The sequence below is a fragment of the Callorhinchus milii genome, unplaced genomic scaffold (assembly GCF_018977255.1).
Source record: "Callorhinchus milii isolate IMCB2004 unplaced genomic scaffold, IMCB_Cmil_1.0 Scaffold1, whole genome shotgun sequence".
In the NCBI taxonomy this organism is placed as follows: Eukaryota; Metazoa; Chordata; class Chondrichthyes; order Chimaeriformes; family Callorhinchidae; genus Callorhinchus; species Callorhinchus milii.
In genome coordinates this window covers 66825871-66850710 of record NW_024704742.1, presented here as the reverse complement: position 1 = coordinate 66850710, position 24840 = coordinate 66825871, and the positions used below count along the sequence as shown (strand labels likewise).

The following is a 24840-nucleotide window of genomic DNA, read 5'->3' as shown; positions in this document are numbered from 1 at the left end:
ATGATTAAGATGGGATGGAATTTCTGACCTCTTAGCCATGAGTTCAATTGGAGATCGTCCACATCGACTTTTCTAAACTATAACTAATTTCACACTATCCCAGTGGATTTCCAAAATGTTATATTCATAATATTTAAAATTTACAGCACAGAATTTGATAAGGTGCTATTATAATTATGCAAGGATTATTATAATTATTGTCTACAGAAATAGCCACAACACTTGACAGTAATTACCTTTGAAGTATTTTCGATGTCATAAGCCACCATAAAAATGTGATCTTTGTACGAAAGTAGACTGATTTCAGAATGTCCACTGGTTGCTCCAGTACTGATTTTTGCTTTCCATTGACAACAGCATGTTCAACATTTTGAAAACGTTTGAAAATCAATTTAAAGCTTTATTTTAAATAAAAACTTCCAGTCAAAATAAATCTTGGGCTGTTAACACTGGTTATCAATAAGACGTGTATATGTGCATTGTATTGTGAATAAGGATAAAGTGGTGGTCAAAGGAGACTGTTGTAAACACCCTGAGCTCAGTTTTATCTTATCTCTGAATGTTTTATTCTTGATATGCAAAGAGAGGCAGACAGTGCCCCAAAATGCCCAAAAATGTAAGAACAAAGGATACAGTGAAACTAATCCAAAACAGTAAAAGCTGAATAAATAATAACAGATAAAATTTGCTCATTCACTACATTGTCCTCTTGTGGGACATTGCCGTGTGCAAATTTGCTGCTGTGCTCACCCACAAAAATCCAGTCACTACTGTACAGTAAATCCTGTGAAACACCGTGAGACATCCTCCTGAACCGAAAGGTATCAAATGATGTAGTGGATTATTATTATTATAAATATTATTGAAGGATTATTATTAAAATTGTTAAACTTATCTGAATATTAGTGCACCAAGATGCCTTTTATCAATCAGGTTTGCCTTGTCAGCACAGTCCCCAGTGTGTTCTGATGCATCCACATACTTTTTGTTCGTTGTTGGCTAATGATTTGACAATCAGCGACCGCTCGATCACATTGAACCGTAAGCTGAAATCACACTTGATTGGAACAACAATGTTGATTCATTCTAGTTTAAAAAATCTTTGCAATAACCTTTTAAAATATTGTGCACTTTTTTATTGTACAGTTAGTGGCTTGGGGACAGATTCACCTGACTTGCCGGAGTGCAATAATTTGCAGGACCTTCCAGAAAGGGTATTAGCATATAAATAGCAGATGCAATGACGACTATCACAGCTGAGTACATTTAATTTTTAGTTTATAAGATAGAATGGGTTTTTAAATGCATAGCCATCAAGCTTGCGGAATGACAAATGAAGTTTAGAGTTCACTTGTCTAAGGGGGCCTTACAACATCATTTTTTAAGAGTATAACAGACACTTATTTAAGACAGAACAAAACTGATTTCCTGGGTGGGAAGTAATTGAGATTGCCTCCCAAATTAATTAGACCATGGAGAATTTATCTTATGATTCTATTAAATTGTAAACTAAACAAAAATGTGGAGGAAGGCAGATTTTTTTTAAGCCTTCAGTCCTTAGCTCAATTGACTCTGATAGAACAATGATGAGTAATTCTCTTTTCTTTCTCTTCTCACCCATAATTTTAGAGCCGATCGCCTTCCCAGTCGCACTTTTTGGTGCTTTTTCCCCACTAATAACACTGATATTAGAATATCATTCAATCACAAATGAGATAAAATGCCGCTTTTATCTGACTTTGTGCACAAATTAGCATGCAAAATTTTCAGTGTTTTTTTCTCATTGGGATATATTGACGCTCCCCAAATTCACATATTTGTTTTTTTCTGCTTCTCTTTTTCAGGAATAAAATGCAAGCACACTTTCTGTATTTTGAGTTATAGAAATATTGTGTCTAGATATACGCAGTCGCTATACTTTACACTAAATCCTGAAGCGGTTTGAGATATTTAGATGCTATATCGAATGCAAGAATTATTATTTATTATTTTCTGGCCAATAATGCTAAATTTGGGCAAACTAGAGAAAAGAATGTGTTCCTTGACACATTTTCTTTCTTTGTTATTCTTGAAATGTGTGTGTGTGTATATGGGTGGAGGGGAGGGGGGTGAATGGGAGGTGGGGGTGCATGAGTGTGTGTGTGATAAGCAGTAGTGACTGGATTTCTGGAAGCCATGAAGCAATTGAATATAAAATGATTAATTAATTAGGAAAATCTATCATTAAAAGATTTTGTTTTTAAATGTCGCCTGTATCAACCACGTTTTTCAAGTTTTACAATAACTAGAGGAAACTTAAACCAAGTCTTTAGGAAAATTCCTGAAATTTTCAGAGGCTGATTTTTCCTTGAGTAGCGAGAAACTGTGAAATGTTGCAGTATGTTGAAATAATCCTTTGTGTCTTAAAGAAAAAAAAGGTGCTCTATATGTTATGCATTGTAGCACCAAGACCCCTTCTAATGTTCCTTTCAGAAAATTAAAACACATAAATTCTGTTTAGTGCTTGATGTGCAGTGTGCTAGTTGAAAGCCATAATACCCTAAACCTTGGGTTGTGCTTCACCTTTCATAAATTCCTGGGTAGATTCTATACAAAAATAATTTTCAGGTCCGCAGCTCATTGTTATTCAGACTTGATTGATTGCTGTCATTTACTCACTGAGAAAGTTAAGTGCTCCTGTCATTTCAGAAGAGTATAATTAGGATGTTTCACAGGTCAGCGATAGTGACAGGTTTCCTTTTGATTTGCTTCGACAGATGAAAGCAAACGATGAGGATGAGGACGATGATGACGATGATTTTGTTGAAGTCCCGGAAAAGGAAGGTTACGAGCCGCGCATACCGGATCACCTTCGGGAGGAGTACGGTGAGTTTGCACAGCTGCTGGCTCAGCACCCTCTGCCAGAGCAAAATAAATAAACCTACCTTATTAAGCAATAAGATGATCAGCTGTATGCTTAATCCCCCCCACCCCACTGACCACTGAGTACGTTACCACATTGTTATTTGAACATGCATTTGTTGTAGACAAACAGCTCTCATCTTTTCAGTCGTGAATCTGTTTCCCCCCGTTCTCCCCCCCCACCCCACCCACCCCTGAGTTTGTTTTTCTTGAATTTGTTGGTTTAATGCTCTACTATCCCTGTCCTCTTTTACATCTGGTTTATACCTAATCTACACCTTACATCTAACCCATTTATATGTATGCACAGGCCAATCCTGCCCCCATGTAGTGTGCTTCACTTACAGTGCTGTGTCACTGTGGTTACTGCGGACGTGGTACACACACCACTGGTGTTAGTTGCTTGCTGCACCAAAAAAATGGCCAACTTCTACGGCTCCTCTGATGTCAGTTCCTGCACATTGGGTCACTATGCGCAGGAAGCTCCTCCAGTCAAATCTCTATGATCTGTTGAAAATCTTGTATCGAACTTGCATTGCAATTCCTGTCAGTCTCGTCTTTCAATTCTGTGTTCCGTGTGCATGCTTACTGAAAAGGATATAACATCACAGAAGAGGTTTGGCTGAAGAAGACCTTTCAGCCCATATTATCTCATCCTTTCCACCCTATTGACCTCTCATTACAGTAAGAAGCTATTTTTTAAATGAGCCCAGTGTCCTGAGATACAGACATCTCTGCATATTTCACATTTACAAGATCGCATCAGAAGTTGTTTTGGATGATTGAAGGTCTTTTCGATAATTGGATAAAAACTTGATAGGAAATAATCAAAAAAGGGTATTAGAAAAGGAAGGGGCAAAGAGATTAGCATAGATGGCTCACACAGTGAGACAACACCAGCACAAGCACCGTTGGCTGAATGGCTACCTTCTACCCTGTAAACTTTCTTTGTTTTATCTCACCTTTATGTTGTGGTGGACTTATTCTCTGTTTGGGGGAAAGTGGCAATTGTCTGTCAACTTGCTGGGTGTATTCTGCATTGACTCCTGTCTCCTTTTATATGAAACTGGAAGGATTGGTTGTATAGGACAGAAGTGCAGTTCATCAGTGTTTGGGAACAAATAAGCAAATGTAAATGTTCGTTTCCTCTATCCGCAGTCTGAATAGAGTAACATTAGGGCTATCCTAAGGTAACTGAGTCATTGTATTTGTTCAATGTAAAATAGCTATCTCACCTCCTATCCTCGCCAAATTTGCAATCATGCTTTTAATTTAAATTCATATTTTGGCAGATTTGATTTTGGGAATAACAGTAAGCAGATCTTTTTATACATTATATGTATACAGGACAGCCCTGTCCCCTGTGGTAACTGGAAGTGCAGTATTAGAAGTTGAGTCAATTCAAATTAAATTATCCTGAATGTGAACTCTTAGAAACACTAAATGACTGAAATGTAACCATTTTGAGTCATGATTTTGATTTTTTTTCTGTTTTTCATATAACAGAAATCATAATTTTTTTTACCCTTCCACAATATAAGAAATATTGCAACATATTTGTTTAATGTAAAATAGAATAACCTCAAACAACTCCAGTCTGATAAAATACAGTCACTGCATTTCACAGTAAAATCCTGTAAAGCGCTGTGAGACTTTTTAGGAGGGCTGGAAGTTCATGTGGACTAGTTGTGGCCAAATGGCCTTTTTCAATACTGTAATATGTGCTGATGTGATAAGATGTGTGTCAACCAGCTAAGTTGAAAGCACTCTCGCCTCTGAGTCAGTCAGTGGGTTCAAGACCTGTATCGGGACTTTGAGCTTACGTACGCTAAATTGACATTCCAATGCAGTGCTGATGGTAAGTTGCATTGTTGGAGGTGTTGCCTTTCGGACCAAGGTCCATCTGCCTGTTTAGCTGGACATTAAATATCCCATGGCCCTATTCGAAAAGAGAGGGAGTTTCTCCTGGTGTCCTGTTGAATGAACCCCTATATAAATTGATCATCGCTGATGTGCTACTTTGTTCACCTACGAAATACACAGTCACTGTAGTCAAGTTTTCTGAGACAAGAAAGGCACAATATCAAATGTAAGGATTATTATTAGCTTATTGTTATAATTATCTTGGGAGCCAGCAAGAATTCCGAAACACCATCGCTCCAACTCATTCTTGACCCATTCATAGTTTTCCTCAAGCTCGTGTGATGTACTTAAAAATTACCCGGAGTCCCCGCTTCTTAACCTACTCAGGTAAGAGTGCTGCCAGCTGAGGTAGGCTGACACCTACTCGGGAAGTTTTGCTTTGGTGGAAGTACTGCCCCTTAGGTGAGACTTAGACATCAGCCTGTTTTGGTAGTTCAGGTGAATATTAAAAATCCCCTGGTAATGTTTCGAAGAAGAGTAATTATCTCTTCCAGATTCCTGGCCAATATTCCACTCTCATTCAAATTCAATCACATAGCCAAGGTTATACAATAATAATAAGTCTTGCATTTAATAGAGGCCCTTTTTCATCAGAAGCACCTCTTGAAGTACCCTACAGGATTACTGTAAGGTCTTGTGACAGCGTGGCACGTCCTCCCGACGTGAAAATGACAAATGTAATTTTGTTGTTGTTGGATATATTTTGTAGGCACATGTGACAGCCAATTTATGCATAGCAGTGTTGGACAAGCAGCCATGAAGTGAATGATAAGTTTTAGATGGGCTACTGTTGGCCAGGACATGGGGAGAAACTCCTTTCTCTTCATAAATAGTGCCATGAGATCTTTAAAATCCACCTGAACAGACAGACAGGACCTCAGTTTAACATCTTGTCTGAAGGACAGCACTTTCAACAATGCAACCACACCCCGCCCGCCCGATGCTGGAGCATGAGCCTACACTATGTGAATTCAAAGTCCTGACGGGGGGACTTGAACCCACAATCTTCTGACACGGAGGCTGACACCTTAATTACTGTAACTGATCAATCATTTCATTGCTATTTATGGATGAACTTCAGCTACTGTGTTTTGCCTACATAACAACCATCATTATACACTTCAAAGTAACCCCATGTGTGAAGCAGTTTGAGACTTTTCAACTTGATAAAATGTTATATCAAATGCAAGTCTGTTTATTGTAAAAAATGTTGATGCTTTAAATCAATTGCTTCCTGTGCCTATTTTTGTGAATGTTAATTTGCCACCGCAATAATTTTGAAATCTCTCATCATAGGATAACCAAAGTTCATAATAGTTAGAATGTCCTAGGTATCTTTTTAAAACAAAGTTTGTTTTAATATTATTTGAGCTTTGATAAATCGGAGTCCTGTAGCTCAGTGGTTAGAGCACTCGCTTTGCAAGTGAGAGACCTGAGTTCAATTCCAGGCAGAGGGCGAAACCTTGGGCAAGTTTCCTTACTCCACACAGAGCCTAATAATAATCCCTCCAAAAACAATAATAAATTGGTCATTTTCAATCTATGACTGTTTGTGGGACATTGCTGTGCGCAATTGGCTGCCGCGTTCGCCCACAAATATACAGTCAATTCACTTTACAGTATATTCTGTGAAGCGCTTTGGGACGTCCTCCCGACGTGAAAAGCGCTATAACAAATGCAAGGATTATTATTAAATGTAAGTTAAAGTGGAATAATATTTTGCTTTTTTCAATTAAATAAAGTCAAAACCTCAATATTAGCTTTTATCCTAGAGAGGAACCAAGCTCCTGTTTTCTTTCTCTTGGCTCATAGCAGAAAGACCTGGCTCTTCTCTCATCTGTCTCAGTTGGTAGCACTCTTGGAACTGAGTCAGAAGCTTGTGGGTTCAAGCCCGTTGGGAATTAGAACTCATTGTCTAGGCAGGCCTTCAGATAAAACATCTGTGGTTCTGTCTATCTGTTCAGGCGGATGTTAAAGTTCCCGTGGCACTATTCAAAAAGAGTAGAGTTTCTCCCAGTGTCCGAGTCAACAGGCCCCAGACAAAACTAATCAATTACATTGTGGCTGCTGCTGTGCGCAAATTGACTGCCACGTTAGCCTGCAGATCCACAGTCACTACACTTTGCAATAATTACCGTAAGACATTTCAACATGATACAGCACTATAAAAATGCAAGGTCATTAATTCTGCATAAATACCATCCATATAATTGTTTTTCTGTTTTTTCTGTCTATGCAGCAGTGATGATGCTAATCTGGTAATACAGGGAAAGTTAACAGAAACAGTCTTTATACCAACTGGCCTTTATCCTAGAACACAAATTGTCACATTTCCAGAATAACACTATTGAAAATGACTGTCACAAATTATTATTATTTGAAAAAGTTTTTTTTTGTGTTTCACCCTTAACATACACTTTACAATATATTCTGTGAAGCGCTTTGAGAAGCTTCAATGACGTGATTAAATGTAACGATTATTATTTTGTAAAATAAAAAGTATTATTGTAATGTCAACAAAATCTCATTTTGATGCCTCAGGGTAAGATGTAATTTTAGCTCTCAATTAACATAAATAACAAACACATTTTATAGAATACCTATTCTTTAGAATTAAAAAAAAACCATATAAATAACTTTATAAAGTTCCAGTTGCAAAGTTAAGATATTGCTCTCTACAGGGCTTTACTCAATTTTCTTCCTGTTTCATGGATGCACTGATATTAAAAAGCTAAGGCTGGTAGCAGGTATTGAACAAAAGGTGCTTAAAAATTAAAATGATTGTTTGAAGCCATTTGATGTTGAAACCTTATTTGTCCTAAATCCTTCAAAATCCAACTGGCGACCCTTTGCACCCAACAAATTAGAAACTTTGCTCCAAGTACTTTTCTTTGTGATGAACAAGCTTAACTCTCTATGAGTTAAGGGTTAAGAGTTAAAAAGCATTCAAGACTGCTGGAGCTTTCCATGGTTCCTACTTCTATCAGCAGTTTCTATTATCAGACTCAACAATTTACCAATTAAACTTCAGAGCAGATCCAATGTTGTTAAAGTACGGGTAAAGCCACACAGCTGAGGAAATCTTCCCTCGCTCTCTCTGCACCACTGAGGCCTTTTATCTTCCCCCTAATCCCAAGATTTCTGTCAGGACATAATCTCTTTCTCAAATTTACATTTTAATTACAAGGCCTGGTGAACTTGCTAAAATCAATAATGTCAGCATTCAATGGCCTAGCTTTCAGCCACAGGCCCAGCCTTGCCATTTCCTACTATTGATTAATCTTTTTAACTCTATCTGTGTTATTGCTTCAGGCAAATAGATGACACTTTGAGCAATTTCCTGAAAGATTTTGGTATTTAATAGTTTTTTTTATTTGGACGAAGGTCACCATTGCAACAATGCGGATCAAACTCATTCTGTTAGTGAAAAGCGGAAAAGAGTTTACACTTTTTATTTAAAAAAATCTTGGGTACTTTATTCCGTTAGATCTGTTAATAGCAGTTTGCTTTGTGTCCACTCGTAGGGATGATTGTGATTAACAACCCTTTGCTGCTGTAGAATTGCCTGACATTTTTTTGATCTAACCCAGTTCTAAGCCAGGTAATTTATTTAATGCCCCCCCCCCCTTTCAATTACCCCCCTCCCCCCTCACCCCATCCCGAGGTGTTGATTTATCTGTTGGGTACAGATCTACAGGCAACAGTGACACTGGTATATCATATAAGTGGACATTCTTCACATGTGAGCCAAGCCAGTAAGTGTCATTGTAACTGACTTTTGATATTAACCCTTGCATTAAAGACTGGTCTTTAAATTTAAGATTGCCTGAATTTAAGGAGGATGTCTCAAAACACTTCATATGATATAAGTTTAGTGACTGTATGTGTTGGCGAACGCAGCAGTCAATTTGCGCATTACAATGTCCCAGAAAAAGCCATGAAGTGGATGACCAATTTTAATTTTATTCAACTGAGGGGTGATGAGGTTATGTCCTGAGACCTGAAATTCTTTATTGTCTAGGACCATTTGACTTCAAACTTACAATCATGCACAATTTTGGAAAGTTATTAAATTCAGGCTTAGTTTGAAAAAACGTTCTTTAAAAAGAATGATCTTAAAGCTTGATGGGCTAAATTGCCTCTTCTGGTTCTTAAACATAAAACCAGAGGAAAGTCAGGTTACCAAATTGGTTTTAAGTTTGAGACGATGGTCTTCATGATAATAATCCTTGCATTTGATATAGCACCTTATCATGTCTTAGAGATGTCTCAAAGCACATCACAGAATATAGTGTAAGTGTAGTGACTATATTTTGTGGGCGACATAAACCTTGCAATTGATATAGTGCCTTATCATGTCGTTGAGTAGTCTCAAAATGCTTTAGAGAATGTGTTGCAAAGTGGATTCACTATATTTTGTGGGTGAAGTGCAGTGGCCAATTGCGCACAACAATGTCCCGCAAACAGTCAGAGTGAATGACCAAATTTGCACAGTCTTGAAATTCAATCACTTATCGCTCCAGTGCATTGATTTGGAATTTAGTATCAGATAATGAAAAAATTGGCCATGAGAGTATATTACCAAAATGAAGTCAAACAAAGATGATTGAAATAAAATGGAAGCTATTTAATAATATTAGCCAGGTTTTGAAATCTAGTAAATACAATTCAATGAATGCTTGTTACTGTGGTATTTAGGTATAGTTTGACTTTTGCCCGATCAGTATTTAAAAACATTTCTGTAACTCTTATACAGGACTGGAGCCTTGGGTACAAAAGGATGAACAGACAGCCAGGGCAGCCAAAGCATCTGCAAGGCCTCAATCATCGTGTTCACAGCCACGTCCACCAAGAAGGAAAGATGAGGACTTAGATCCAACATGTGCAGCGGCAACATTAAAGATCTTAAAGAAGAAGCTGGATGAGATGTACAGGTATGTTTGTGGCGGTGGTGGAGAGGGGGCATTGTGTTTAATTTTATATATTTCTGAAGTAAGGCTGCTCCTCTCTTTCAAAAAAAACAGAAGTCTATCTCTTTTGCTTTGCCATTTAATTCTGCATTGCGGTCTAATTCTGAATGTTACTAATAACAACAACTGCTTGCATCTATATAGCGCCCCTCACCCAGGGTAGCGTCCCAGAGTGCTTTAATTATTACAGTGAAGTTCCGTAGCGTAGTGATTAACGTGCTCGCCTCAGAAGCAAGAGGATCCGGGTTTGATTCCCGGGCAGGGTGAAACCTTAGGCAAGTTTCCTTACTCCACACGCCTCTGTTTAATAATAATAATCCTTGCATTTGATATAGCGCTTTTCACGTCGGGAGGACGTCCCAAAGCGCTTCACAGAACACACTGTAAAGTGAATTGACTTATATTTGTGGGCGAACGCGGCAGCCAATTACGCACAGCAATGTCCCACAAACAATCGTGGATTGAAAATGACCAATTTATTATTGTTTTTGGTTTTTGGAGGGATTATTATTAGGCTCTGTGTGGAGTAAGGAAACTTGCCCAAGGTTTCGCGCTGCCTGGAATTGAACTCAGGTCTCTCACTTGCAAAGCGAGTGCTCTAACCACTGAGCTACAGGACTCTAGCAATACCTAGCAATAAGTAGGAACTTAGTTGTCAGTCAATTGATGGATAATAAACCCTTAAAAAAAATTGATCACAACTGCTTGTGGAACACTGCTGTGCACAATTAGTTGCTATGTTTTGGCCCACAAAATATAGTCAAGCCACTTTGCAATGGATTCTGTGAAGCACTTTGAGACGTCTCAACGATGTGATAAGGCAATGGAACAAATGCAACTATTATTATTTTTATTATTGTTATGCTTTAAGACAGCTAAACAGTTAGACTGGGGATGGGTATTGCATGTAGGCATCACAAAGGTAGCAGGAGGGACCTCATCTTACATATCTATGATTATTTGGCAATTTGGTATGATTGATATATCAATCTCCACTAGGACCAATTTGTGTTTTAACATTAAGTGCGTTATACAGTGCTCAGATACTATCCTGCGAGAAGGTAGCTATATAAATGCAAATTATTATTGCTATTTGTACAGTTCCCTCTTGTCTCATTCATTGTTGGGCCACCAGATTCCTGTTGAGAACAAACTGATTCATTTGCCGTATAAACTGTTACTTACATTTTGTTTCTCTTCTGCAACGTGTGCCAAAAATCTAAGGTGACTCAGTGTCGCTTTATCTTGTAGAAAACTCTTCTAATCACCTATTAATAGTTTCTGAATAGCCTCTGAAAGCAGCCAATTTTTTTTATAGGTGAGAGTCTCTCCTCTTACTTCAGTAGGATAAATGAGATGTCAGTGCACCTAGTGAGATATCAATAAAGACTGCTCTGTCTTTAAAAAGCTGCAAAGTGATTCCTAATAAGGTTAGTGGTTGTCACCACTGCATGATCACCGGCAAGTGTGCCTGTAAACCAGTCAGTCAAACTATATTCCACAGAGTCTCGAGACTTTGGTTCTATTGTATACTTGGCTACGAGCTGAAATGAGGTGTCAGCCTGGCTCAGTTGGTTGTACTCTTGCATCTGAGGCATAAGGTTTGGAGCCCCACAAATACATAATCACTCCATTTCACAGTAATTCTGTAAAGCACTTTGAGACGTCTTTCCGACATAAGGCGCTATACGAAGTGCAAGGATCATTATTTATATTCTAATTTATATTATTATTACGTTAGGGGACTTGGAGCTCAAAATATTGAGGAAGCACTGTATTGGTAGAGGTGCAGATCTTCATATGAGATTTTAAACCGAGGTCCCGCCGCCTGTTCACGGGGACTTTAAAGATCCCACGACACTATTTGAAAACAGAAGGGAGTTTTTCCCATGTACTGGCCAAAATCCCCCAAATAAAATTGGTCATTGTCTTGAAGACTGTTTCTAGGACAACGATGTGAGCAAATTGGCTGACATCTTTGTCTACAACTACACATTTGTTATTATTTAGCCTTATGAATCTGCATGATGTGCACGGGATTGCCCGGAGAACACTCTTTAAACATGGGTACTCTTTTGGCAACGACCACACCCACAGGTGACACCGCGATTTGGAGAGGAGTAAGTCAGTTAGGAGTAAGATATTTTAACTGGCTAAGAGCAATTGATTGTGGGACTTGCAATGTTTAATACTTGAGAACAGTTGAGTTTGATGCTCTTCTTGAACAACAACAACAAATTACATTTGTATAACACTTTTCCCATCGGGAGGATGTCCCAGGACACTGATAATTCTGGGATTATCTGAGAATTTTGTCCTGGGATATGAAGACCAGTGATCAACTGAGACTGAAGTTAATATTTAAGATGGTTCTGACCAGATTCAATAAGCTACAACACGTTTGCTCATGGATCATGAAATTAAAATCTGACTTTGTATTGTGCAATTACCTGATTTATTCTCCTTGAAAGTGCAGTGTAAACAAGGCATTAAAGATCCATGCACTCTTCAATAGTTAGAAAATAGTGGAGGTATTTTGTGTGTTGGTCAATGCAAAGATCATTACTGTCCCTTGCTCTATTGCAAAGTAGACTCTTTCTCGGTAAATCTGAGGGAATTTCCTGATATAGTAGCACATTGAAGAAAGCATTGTAAAAATAATAAAATAACAATCCTTGCCTTTGATAGAACACCTTATACAAATATCTTAAAGTGCGTCAGTTTTCGCTAAAGTGTAGCGACTATGTTTTTGTAGGCAAACACGGCAGCCAATTTTCACACACCATGTTCTACAAATATCTATGAAGTGAATGATGAATTCTAACTGAAGCATTGGCGGCCAGGACACTGGAACAAACTGCCTTCTCTTTTTCAATAGTATCATGGGATCTGTTACATCCTCCTGAACAGACAAACAGGGCCTCACTTTAACATCTTATCTGAAGGAAGAAGGAAATGGATGTGGATGAAGTATTTGTGCAGTGGTTACAGTGACCGAGCACCTCGAAACAATCCAGCTGAAAGTATTTGGTCTTTATGAATTAGTTGGGACGTTTTGGATCATTTAACAGGAAACTCTCCCCAAACGGAGAAGTCATCTATCTAAGATTGTCTCTTGTTGACTAGTCTTAATGGCCTTGCTTGTAAGGCGTTACCCTTGAATGAGGGAGAAACACTAAGAAACACTATTTCACCACAGTTTTACTAGTAGTGGAGAGCCTTCATGCTATGTTTCCCATACAACTGATTGAAGAAAAGTTTGTATAGATCACTGTCTTGTGTGTAATCTGATCAAACTCATGGGACTTCTCATTAGTTTGTTGGTCTTGACACTGATCAATGTAAGAGCTTGTAATGATGCATCATAATGAATGCAACAAGAAGTGAATCTAGCAGGTCTCAGGTTAAGAGACTGTAAAGTACTATCAGTAAATTCTTTCTTGTAATGAATGAATGTCTGTACAAGAGGATTGACAATATCTGCTAGCTTCAATTGGATCATGCACAATGCTTGTTCAGTCTTGCAAAGTTTTATCTGTTTCATTGGGCTAATGCTACAAATCTGGTGATTTGTGGATCAGGTAAAGATCCCACTGCACTATTTTGAAGAAGAGCAGGAAGTTCTCCTAATATCCTGACCAACATTTATCCCTCATCTAATTTCACCAGAAGGAATGCTCATAAGTAGGTCATTCATCATTGCTGGTGTGGGATGTTCCATTAGCTGCCACACTTGCCTACAAACCAACAGTCCAGAAGTTGCTCATTGGCATCTAAAAAGCTGTTCAGTTGCGTCAACATTGTGCGATCACTGGGAAAAGCTCTATCGGTATTGAAAAAAATCCTTCTATTTGATCTAGTGCCGTATCACATCATTGAGACATCTCAAAGCACTCACAGGAATTACTGTAAAATGTATTTTGTAGGTGAACATGGCAGCCTATTTGCACATAGCAATATCCCACAAACACCCAGGAAGTGCCCAGGACACCAGAAGAAACTGCCTTCTTGTTTTGAATAGTGCCATGAGATGTTCAGCGCCCATCAGAAGTGGCAGACTTGAGCAGCATTTTCTTCTACAGGACATAGAATGACGAAAGTTTGTCTTTCTGAGACTTCAGATCGCAGGCAAAGCCTAACCCTAACCCTTGCAAGGCTGAGTGATGTGTATGTTTTCAATGGAGAAAACCCTCTATGTGTTAGAGATGCTTTGGCCTATTGTATTGCTCAAATAAAATACAGTACTTCATCTCAGATTTAAAACGCACAGACCCCATTGTATTACCCATCTCATTGTTTTTGTTTCTCTGGGAGATTTTAAGATTTGAGAAAGTCTAATTAGTCTTGCTAATATGCTGACATTCTGATACATAAGGCTCCTGGTTCACTGGTTGTGAAGTGGCACTAAGGGAAGCAGAAAATTAAACTATTTATTTATTCCTGTATTATGCAGCAACTCCTGTGAGCATTAGCATCAATTGATAATCTGTACACATTAAGAACACAGTGCTGAGAATAATAAACCTTGCATTTTATATAGTCTCATTACATTGTCGGGGTAAATTCCCAGAATTTACTGTATAAATGTAGTCGCTGTGTGTTTGTTCCACAAACAATAATAAAGTGAATAACCAAGCAAGAATCCTTGACATTGGGTATTAGAATGTTGACATTGGATGATTATAAGGAATTCTGGTGACTGTTTTCAAATATCCTGTTCTGAAGAATATTCTTCATTTGAAGTTGGAACTCAAATGTCTCCAAACAGCTATATGGATTTGCCTGGATCTTCATTGCTGAGAATACTCTCACAACACTTCAAAATATCTTGTTTTCTTCCAAAACTGAGGGACAACAGTGTGACAGATAAACAATAGCCTGAGCAAATGGCTCGTCTAAAATAGGAGAAAATGTGCTGATACTGTTTCCATCCTGACCTGGTTAGTTAGCTGACAAAATAGTTTGCAGATAATAAAACTGAGCCGTGGGGTTAAATTCGAAGAGGGTAAGTATGTTAAAAGAGCCTGCTGTAAATCTGGTGTGTTGGTCAAACCCTCGACTTTCCTGTCAGCAGGTAAATGATCGATTTGCACGGATGCATGAGTCACAGGGCGCAATCTGGAGATCATAAAAGTGTACATGGAGATATAAATTATGCATCAATTCTTACACTACATGATTTACGCAACCAAATGGGATGCATTTTAAACAGATTACTGGTTTGTGCATTTTTGAAATATGAAGATAGCACAATCTTCATTATTTGTCTTTAATCCCCAAACTCCACATCAGTTAACAACCTATTTTTCCTATAGTATTTAATTCAATGTGAATACTTGCAACTTGAGGGCTACAGTGCTTCCGCAATTTCCTTCTTGCTTATTGTACATAGGAAGTGATTTGTACTTTGCTTTAATTTCATTCTGTAATGCTGTTTTCCAAAAGCAAATGATGTTCAAATGGAAAATAAGATATTCCTGCATCTTCCCAGTATTTAGCCATAGCTTGTCACTATTGCAGCTAAATTTCCTAAGATAAGTGAGGCACAAAAAACAGCGAGTATAATTTGCCATAGTGCATCTTGTAAGTGTCCTAAGCACGTATCTTGTGTTCTTTCCCTCTTACACTGACCTCCAGAATTATCGATAATCCTTCGAGTAAGTTGCTTGCTGGAAACTTCATCAAATTCACTGGCAAGTTGTAATGTGTATAATGGCAGTGTTAGTCATAGTGGGTCTGCGTTAATGTGAATGTTAGTGCAAAGGTTAATGAAACTAAAACAGCGATTGTGCAGCACATTATCTTCTATTGATTTTTTNAATAATCTGCCGACAGCATGCCTGGAACCTCAGAGGAAGCAGACGCACAACCGTCCACATCAGTGGATCCTGGGTTGTCAGAGGAACATGACAGTAATAAGAGGAAAAGGGAAGAAGAGAAGGAAAGAGCCCCGGTGATACCGTTTGGATTAGACCTTTATTACTGGGGAAAAGAGCAGTCTACTGCTGGCCAGATTCTTAAGTAATTTATTTTGCTTTTCCTGATACATTTCGGAATGAATTGCGAATGCTGATTGTACCCCGACAAGGAGGAAATCATGTCTGTCTCTGTCAGCAGTGAAAATAAGCAAGAAAAAGCTGCAGTTTTTTTGTTTATGAATCACTATGTTTTACAGTCACGTGAATTTCTAAAATCAATTGAATAACGTTCACTTTTAAAGTTGATATCTTCATAGGACCAGTAACATAGTGTGAAATCTTCGCCCGCTGATCATAAATGGGATGATTCCATTTGTGGTGACAATAAGGATGGTTTGCTCATAAAAGTGAGCGCCATTTTTAAAAAAAAAACAAGGAGTTGGTCAGAACTTGTTGGCCTATTGCTCAGTAGTTTAAACCCATACAAATTTACGGCACAGAGGAAGATCCATCGTGTCTGTGACAGCTCCCTCGCGAGAATCCTTTTCCCATACCCATCGAGCTGACTGCATTTTAGGTATTTATCCAGTTCCCTTTTGAAAGCTAATATGGGTTGTGCCTCAGCCCCCGCTCCATTTGGGGCATTCCATATCCTTACCACTCTCCACATTAAAAAATTACCTCTAACGTTCCCATTTGCTCATTTGCTAACTATCTTAAATTGATGACCTCTAGTCCCTGACTCACTGACCAGTGGAAATAATTTTTCCCTGTTGACTCATATTTTAAAAACCATCTTTGTTCCAAAGCGGACTCTTAGTAGATGATTGTGTGTGCTGATTCTGTAGCATGTTGGTGAACTAGTGCACTGTTGGGTACAAAGTTTACATCGGTGATTTTCCGACAGAGTGAGTTCTGTATATCAAGAAGGCCGAAGGAGACTGAGTGGAGATAAGGGAGTATAATATAAGGATATAAGTGGAGATGGCCATGTTTGCTCTCTCCAGCCCACTTTTCAGAGTGACTCATCCCACTCCTGGAACCCAATCACCACCACACAAGGTACTTTGTCAGAGAAAGAAAGGCAAATCTGATGCTTGAGCTTGTCACTTGCCCATGCTAACCCTGTCAAAAGAGCAGCATGGTGCAGAGGATTTTGAGCAAGTCACCTGTCTATCCTCCACCTGGTGTTTGGTGCGTGGGACAGGATAAAACCTAAAGTGAATTAGGAGAAAAATAACTTGCAAATGGCAATTAGAAACAGCCCACTCACTTTATCTGCTTGTTCCTATTGATTAAACAGCACAGAAAGTAATGAGACTGATTAGGTTTCTAAGCATTTTTTTAATTCTAAATACTTTTGCATCAGTTAGGTATTAAAATCAACAATAATAATCCTTGCATTTGATATAGCGCCTTATCACATCTTCGAGGGTTCGCAAAGCTCTTCACAGAATATATTGTAAAGTGAATTGACTGTTTTGTGGGCGAAAATCAAGTTCACATCATGAAGTTTGTAGTGATGTACTGGCAAAGCTGGAATTCTCTTAATGACTAGTTTTTGCAACAAAGGAATTGGTGAATAAGGCCATTTGGTCTATTTGATCTCATCCTTCTAGAATATCCAACACTGCACACATGGTTAGGATGGGCAAGTGGCATTATTGCATCAAGTTATTGTAAATTAGTCCAGCTTTCTTGTTTCAACCACTTTCCCTGATAACTCATTCCTGTTATTAATTGCCTTCTATGTAAATACATACTTCCACCTCTCAGTCCTAAAATTGCCCTTCACAACACTGAACCTGTGTCCTCTTGCCCTACTGCCTTGGCATGTTTGGACAAATATGCCCACGTGCACACTGTCAAGCTTTCGTTTGCAGGATATTGTCCTCATTCCAAGGCATTATATCTAATCATCCCAATAAAACCATATGAAGTGGAATACTAATATCTTTAACAGGTAAAAGCTCCTTCATGATCTGTATGTAATGGAAGCAACTACTGTAAAGGGACTGACCTAAGATGCAGATGCATATCATATGTGCACATTAGGTTTGGAGAAATAGGACTGATAAAAAAAATTCTCCTAATTACCACTTTTCGAAGCAGTGAATTAGTATTCAAAAGCCATTCACAAATCACGATTGACCTATAAATTGGCAATTAATGGTAAATTGAATTACAGGAGCCTTCAGTTGCTGTTAATTACACACAAACTATATAATACCGCACCGCATTGTCATTGAGACTCAATCTAACAACATGACTCTTTGTTACTTCAAATAGTTATGACAAAAAGGTGAAAGATTCATCAATCTTTCTTTGTCCTCATCAAGAGGAAGAATGTCGTAGAAAATAAGCGGTTTTCAATTTTGTGAACCCATTGTCAGCATCCAGCACAGTTCTCACACAATCAGGTGTAAAGGAAAGCTCTGTTTCCTCTGTACAATCATTGTATTAATACCAACCTCAAATAAGCAGCCCAATGTGCACTGGTGTCATTTTTCTAATTGTAGCACCAGCCATACTTTGCCAATATAGAACTGGATTGCGATGGATTTCACATTGAATCCTTACAGCTTTCAGAGAATTTTCTTCCTTTAGTTAGTTCAACCTGTTGACTTCACTTTTAATAATAATAATCCTTGCATTTGATAAAGCGCTTTATCACATCGTTCAAACGTCTCAAAAGTGCTTCACAGAATATACTGTAAATTGAATTGACTATATATTTTGTAGGTAAAACCCGGCAGCTAATTGCACATGGCTAATGAAACATACTGATACTATGGGACCCTGTGAAGAATGGACCAACATTAACTTGTCAATATTATTTAATTGAGGTTCAGAAGGCATTTGATAAAGTTCCACATGTGATGTTTTGTAAAAACAATTAAGGCTCATACGGTTAGTTGGATGGGTTGAATATATGGTTTGTTCCTATAGTTCCTATATTTTTGGTAGATCAGAGTATTAAGGGATATGAGGAGAAAGTGGGAAATTCTAATTGAAATGATTAGTTGAGATACAGACCGCCATGATCTAATTAAAAAGCGGAACAGGCTCAAAGGGCTGAATGGCCTCCTCCTGTTCCTATGTTTGGGAATAGAAATTGGTAATTTAATTGCTCCAAGATGCTACCTCACATAAACGGCACTATGTTGGTTGTTGTATAAAGCATGACTTGAATTCTAAGTGAGAAAAGCTCTGGCTTGGTAAAGCCTGGAGTTCTACTGGGTCCACTGTGCCCCCCCACGTTCACACTGATCTTAAAGTATATGAAGGAAGGTACTTGCTGTAAAATTACAAAATTGATGCTGACAGTAAGCAATGTGGCAAAGTGAAAAGTATTATTGAGATAGATACTACAGTACTGTATTCGTAGAATGGTAAGCTTCAGATAGGAGCATCCAGTCCAGAATAAGTTAGTCCTATCAGTATGGCTATAAATATAATATAATGTCAATGGGATGTTTGCTAATGTGGAAGGAAGGAAGGAAGGAAGGGGATTTTGTATGTAATTTTTGGCCATTTTTTGGCGGGATTTGAGTCAATATGATCTAGACTAATTAAGTAGTGGGGTAAATCGCAAAGACATTTAATTATGGATTGAAGCAAGTTATTCTGACCTTGTATAGATTGTTATTCAGGTCGCATTTAGAATACTGTGTGCAGTTTTGAAAAGGACATCGCTGTGTCAAAGGGTTCAGAGAAGAGCGATCAGGATGATTCCAAAGCTTACGGCTTGGAGATAAAGAGCTGGTTACCAAATTAGCCAACATCAACTCAAAATTGTATGTGATTTTTGATTAGGACATACACAACTGAAAGTATAGTGGGGGTGAATTCCTGTATTTAGTTAGCTGGGCACTACAGGTGGCAATGCCTGGGATTTGGGAGGGGAAAATCAACCAGGTTTACACATTTGCTTCACAGAGGAAGGCCATTCAGTCAACTGAGTAAATTTACCAGAGGCAACATCAGCAGCATTTCTATGACACCCTTCAGATAGTTTTGGAGAACTGCACAGTGGCTAGGTCAGACACCAAGTGGGGGGAAAGGTGGAGGTGACCATAGACCAAAAAGAGGTTTTTAGTTGGGAGTACTTCTTCAGAAGAGAAAAATCGGTAAAAAATCATCCAGGTGTCTGTGGTAGCTACTTCCAATATTGTCAGATTATGCCCTAGCAGGGGTAATAAACTCAGTGTTTCCAGGAGCACAAATATTACCAGGAGGGTAAAATCGGACCGGTGGTTGGCAAAAGGAAAATTGGGCTAGCGAAAGTTGAGAAATGTCTTCAACGTGGTCCAAACGTGGACATTATTAGCACTTATAGCTACAACAACAATAAAATTACATTTATAGAACGCCTTTCACATCAAGAGAATGTCCCAAAGCAAGAACAGTCAGGTGTCAGGGCCCGAGCATGGGGCATGGGTGATGTAGGGGTGAGGGAAGGCAGAGAGATGGGAGGGAGACCAAAGCCACGGTCGAAGAGAAGGGTCTTGAGACCGGCCTTGAAGGAGGCAAGGGAGGAAGCGAGGCGAAGGGACCATGGGATGGAGTTCCAGAGTGTGGGGGCAGAGAGGCTGAAAGCCCGGCCACCGATGGTAGGGCGTGTCGGGCGGGAGACATGGAGCAGATTGGAGGCCGCTGAACGGAGGGAGCGGGCAGGTTGGTAGGGAGTCAGCAGGTCAGAGAGGTAGGAGGGGGCAAGGCTATGGATGGCCTTAAAGGTGAGGACGAGGATCTTGAACTCAATCCTCTGGGGGATGGGGAGCCAGTGGAGTCGGGCGAGGGTGGGAGTGATGGGGTCACGGAGCCTGGTGTGTGAGAGTACACAAGCTGCAGAGTTTTGGATGATCTGCAGCTTGTGAAGGGAAGAGTTGGGAAGGCCGATGAGGGAGTTCCCGTAATCGAGCCTTGAGGTGACAAATGCGTGGGTGAGGGTTTCGGCAGCCTGAGGGGTGAGGCAGTGGTGGAGTCTGGCAATATTGCGGAGGTGGTGGTAGGCAGTGCCGGTCATGGTGCGGATGTCGGGGAGAAAGGACAGTTTTGGGTTAAACAAGACACCCAGGTTCCTGACTGGCTTAGTGAAGTTGAGTGTGCAGCCATGGAGGCTGATGCTGCCAGCGCCTGAGGTGCGGAGGTCCTGGCGCGAGTCAATCAGGAGGGCCTCGGTTTTGCTGACGTTGAATTGGAGAAAGTTGTCTCTCGTCCAGTACAGGCAGTCGGTCAGGACGCCAATAGTCCTGGAGGTCAGGGTGGAGGCAGAGAGATAGAGTTGGGTGTCATCTGCGTACATGTGGAAATTTACCCCATGTCTGCGGATGATGTCATCAAGGGGGAGCATGTAGCGGGTGAAGAGGAGGGGACCGAGGACAGACCCATGAGCAACACCAAGACGGTGCGCGGACTGGAGGAGAAGCCATTTGCCATGACGAAGTGGAGGCGGTGTGAAAGTTAGGACCTGAACCAGTCAAGAACAGAACCTTGAAGGTTGAGGTGGGAAGAGAGGCGGTGGAGGAGGATTGAGTGGTCCACGGTGTCAAAGGTGGCGGAGAGGTCGAGGAGACAGAGGGAGCCCTGGTCACACATGGTCAGGATGTCATTTGTGACCTTGACCAGAGCAGTTTCCATGCTGTGGGCAGCACAGAAACCCGATTGGAGGGGTTCATGGAGGGAGTGAGAGGAGAGGAAAGAGAGAAGCTGGGAGGCAAGGGCTCTCTCAAGGACCTTGGATAGGAAGGGGAGATTTGAGATGGGCCGGTAGCTGGATAGCTGTGATGGATCAAGGGAAGGTTTCTTCAAGGTGGGGGTGATAGTGGCTGTTTTGAAGGGGGAAGGAACAGTGCCAGAGGACAGGGAGAGGTTAATGATGTCGGCAAGTAATAATAATAATAATAATCCTTGCATTTGATATAGCGCTTTTCACATCTTCTAGACGTCTCAAAGCGCTTCACAGAATATGCTGTAAAGTGAATTGACTGTATATTTGTGGGCGAAACGCGGCAGCCAATTGCGCACAGCAATGTCCCACAAACAGTCGTGGATTGAAAATGACCAATTTATTATTGTTTTTTTTTTGAAGGGATTATTATTAGGCGTGTGGAGTAAGGAAACTTGCCCAAGGGTTCCCCCTGTCTGGAATTGAACCCAGGTCTCACTTGCAAGGCGAGTGCTCTCACCATTGAGCTACAGGACTCTACAGTGGGGCAAGGAGGTGGAACTGGGATTTAAGGAGAGGAGTGGGGATGGGGTCCAGGGAGTAGGTGGTGGGCTTCATGGAGGTTATGGTGGTAAGCTAGAAGTAGCTAATACTTCTGTGAAGCAGAGATGACTCTTATCAGCTCAAACTTGTATCTGTTCCTGAGGAAAACAGTCACTAAACTGCACCATTTGTTTTGTTTGCTGCAGGCAGTAGCCATGCATTGAGCGCATCTTGTTTTTACTTTTTCACCAGAGTGCCCTGATTAAGACAAAAATGTGCAATGGGACAAAGTTGTCACCATTTTTGTTGTTCTTGAACACCAACCTCTCTTTTTCAAGTTATTTTCTCCAGCAAATTTTTGCTGACCTTCATGGGACATTTGAAACTGAGGATGACTGAACAACCAGCTCCTGAGCTTACGCTGACTGTGTGCTGTGCTAAGAGGTGTGTTTCTGTGTGTTTCTTCGATAAACAGTCAATTCACTTGAGTATATTCTGTGAAGCGCTTTGAGACGTCTCGAAGATGTTATAAGGCGCTATATCAAATGCAAGGATTATTTGTTATTATAAAAGGCGATTGAGTATTAAGAGGTGAGTGTGCACATGTGTTTGCCAATCAGAAAATGCTTGGTCATCTAAGCACTTGAAAGCAGCATTGCTAAGCTTGGAGACATATTCTGGGCATCAAACAATATTCCCACAATGTGACGCTGGCACTCCAGAACTTTGCGGTTCACTTCATAGTGCCAAATGTACAGTGTACAATTAAGCTTCTATGTCTTTGCTTCCCATTGCTTTAAATGAGTTTCCCAATCTCTTCTTATCACCTTTTCATTTTATATTTTTACTGTACTCAACTTTATGTTTGGTTTAAATGATATGATCCAGGACGATATCAGAACCTTTCCAATAGACAGTGGATGTCACCGTTCAGCCACAAGAGGGCATTCTATCCTTTGCTTGAGACAGGAAAAGCCCTGCTTTTGCAGACAGTGAAACATTCTTCCTACATGCACATCCACCGTTTCAGTGCACATTAGAATAAATATCTTCTTAAATTTAGAATTACATTAGGCATATTAAGGGGTTTTATTATTATTGGATAATTATTCTATTTATTTCCCTCTGTTGTTTCTATTTCCTCCTTTGGGCCCCTTGTAAAGTAGAACTTTCTGTGACTTAAATGATCAGACAAATGACCTACACCCATGACTTTTTGCTCTGCAAATGTACCTCTACAATTCTCATGCTGAGATGTTCCACCCATGGTACAGATTGTTTTCCAGTTAGAAGTTATCCTTAGAGGACAACGATTTAGGGTTGCAAATGGTAATTTCAGGATGGACACCAAGAAGTATATCTTCACCCAGAGGGGTAATTAACAACTGGAACAGGTTGCCGGGAAGGGTAGTTGAGGCCAGGAGTCTGGGCTCATTTGAAAAAACAGCTTGATCGTGTGATGGGGAAAACAACAATAACTTGTGTGTGTATATATTTTATATATATGTATGTATAAACACACACACACGCAGAAGCGCTTCGGGATACTAATCCGCGTAAAGGGTGCTATATAAATGTTGTTGTGTATAGTGCCCTTCATGAAGGGTAAGTGCTAGGAGCACTGTAAACACAGTAGGGTGGGTATTCTGGAAGATCAAATGAGCTGAAGGCCTTCCTCATCTAAACCTCCCGTGGTCTTGTGAAACTGTTTTGTCCAACGCTCTGGCCGAGGTCAGTGCATAAAGAAAACGTGGTGAGAAACCATCACCTGGCACTTTGGCTCAGCACTCAGCTGGTTCAAATTTGTGCCAATTAAAACAAAAAGTGTATTCTTCTAACAACTGTGTTATGTAAGCATAAAATTCACTGTGTACATCTCCCCTCCGTGCATTTAAATGGTTTCAGCTGAAGGGTTCCTGCCTTTTCATCCTTCTGTTCAATGTTTTCTAGAGTGGACTGTCAGCACAGTTTTTGGAGTTACAAAGAGGAAGAGGGCGAGAGTGAGAATAATGAGTTGGCAGCCATGCTGAAGACCAGATACATCACCTTTGCCGGAGAGTTTCAGCCAGTAAATCACAAGTGCCAAGCACCAATGCCTGATGGAACACTTTGCCAACGCCAGGATCGGCTCAAGGTCTATAACTGTTGTTTTAAGATCACCAGTAGCAGTAAGCTATGTTTTTTTAAAAAATTTGCAACAGGTACACTTACCTTGGAAGCAAGAGGACCTGGGTTCGATTCTTGGCGGGGCAAAACATGTGGCAGGTTTCCTTACTCCTCAAGTCTGTTTACCCAGCAGTAAGTAGGAATCTGGTTGTTAGTTGATTGGCAGATTGCATTCTGGGGGTAATAATCCCCCCCCACCCAAAAAAATGGCAAGTTTTATAAAGTTAGGTAAGTTTCCTTAATCCACAAACTTGTTTACATAGCAGTAAATAGGAACCCGGTTGCTAGTCGATTGGCTTTTTCAGAGATGGTAATGGCTTCAAAAAAATAAACTAATAAATAATAATAATAATTTGGTCACTCAATCCACGACTGTTTGTGGGACACTGCTGTGCACAATTGGCTGCTGTATTTTGCCCACAAACTATACAGTCAATTCACTTTACAGTATATTCTGTGAAGCTCTTTGAAATGTCTCAAAGACCTGATAAGGCGCTATATCAAATTCAAGGATTATTATACATTATTACATCTGATAAAGCAAACACATTAGATTTTGATGAGACTTCTGACTATTCACAACTGTTGCGCTCATCTCAGTGAATTAAAGATGAATCTTAAAATATAAACTTACTTGAAGAAAAATTACCAAAGTAATTATTCTAATGGATGCAGACATGTTTGTATTAGATTTAAGACTGCAAAGTATGAAACCCTGACAAATGTACTATTAACTCACATCTGTTGT

At 39.8% G+C, this 24840-nt stretch overlaps 1 protein-coding gene across 1 annotated transcript in view; it reads left to right on the top strand.

The window, feature by feature from the left end:
- Positions 1–24840, top strand: part of uvssa (UV-stimulated scaffold protein A) — a gene marked incomplete at its 5' end in the record, with an annotated part of 47968 nt that overhangs the window by 3271 nt on the left and 19857 nt on the right. The window contains 4 exons of the mRNA XM_042342364.1: positions 2757–2865; positions 9581–9758; positions 15630–15815; positions 23877–24060. Coding sequence (XP_042198298.1) covers positions 2757–2865; positions 9581–9758; positions 15630–15815; positions 23877–24060 — 657 coding nt within the window. The remainder of the gene's footprint in view (positions 1–2756; positions 2866–9580; positions 9759–15629; positions 15816–23876; positions 24061–24840) is intronic.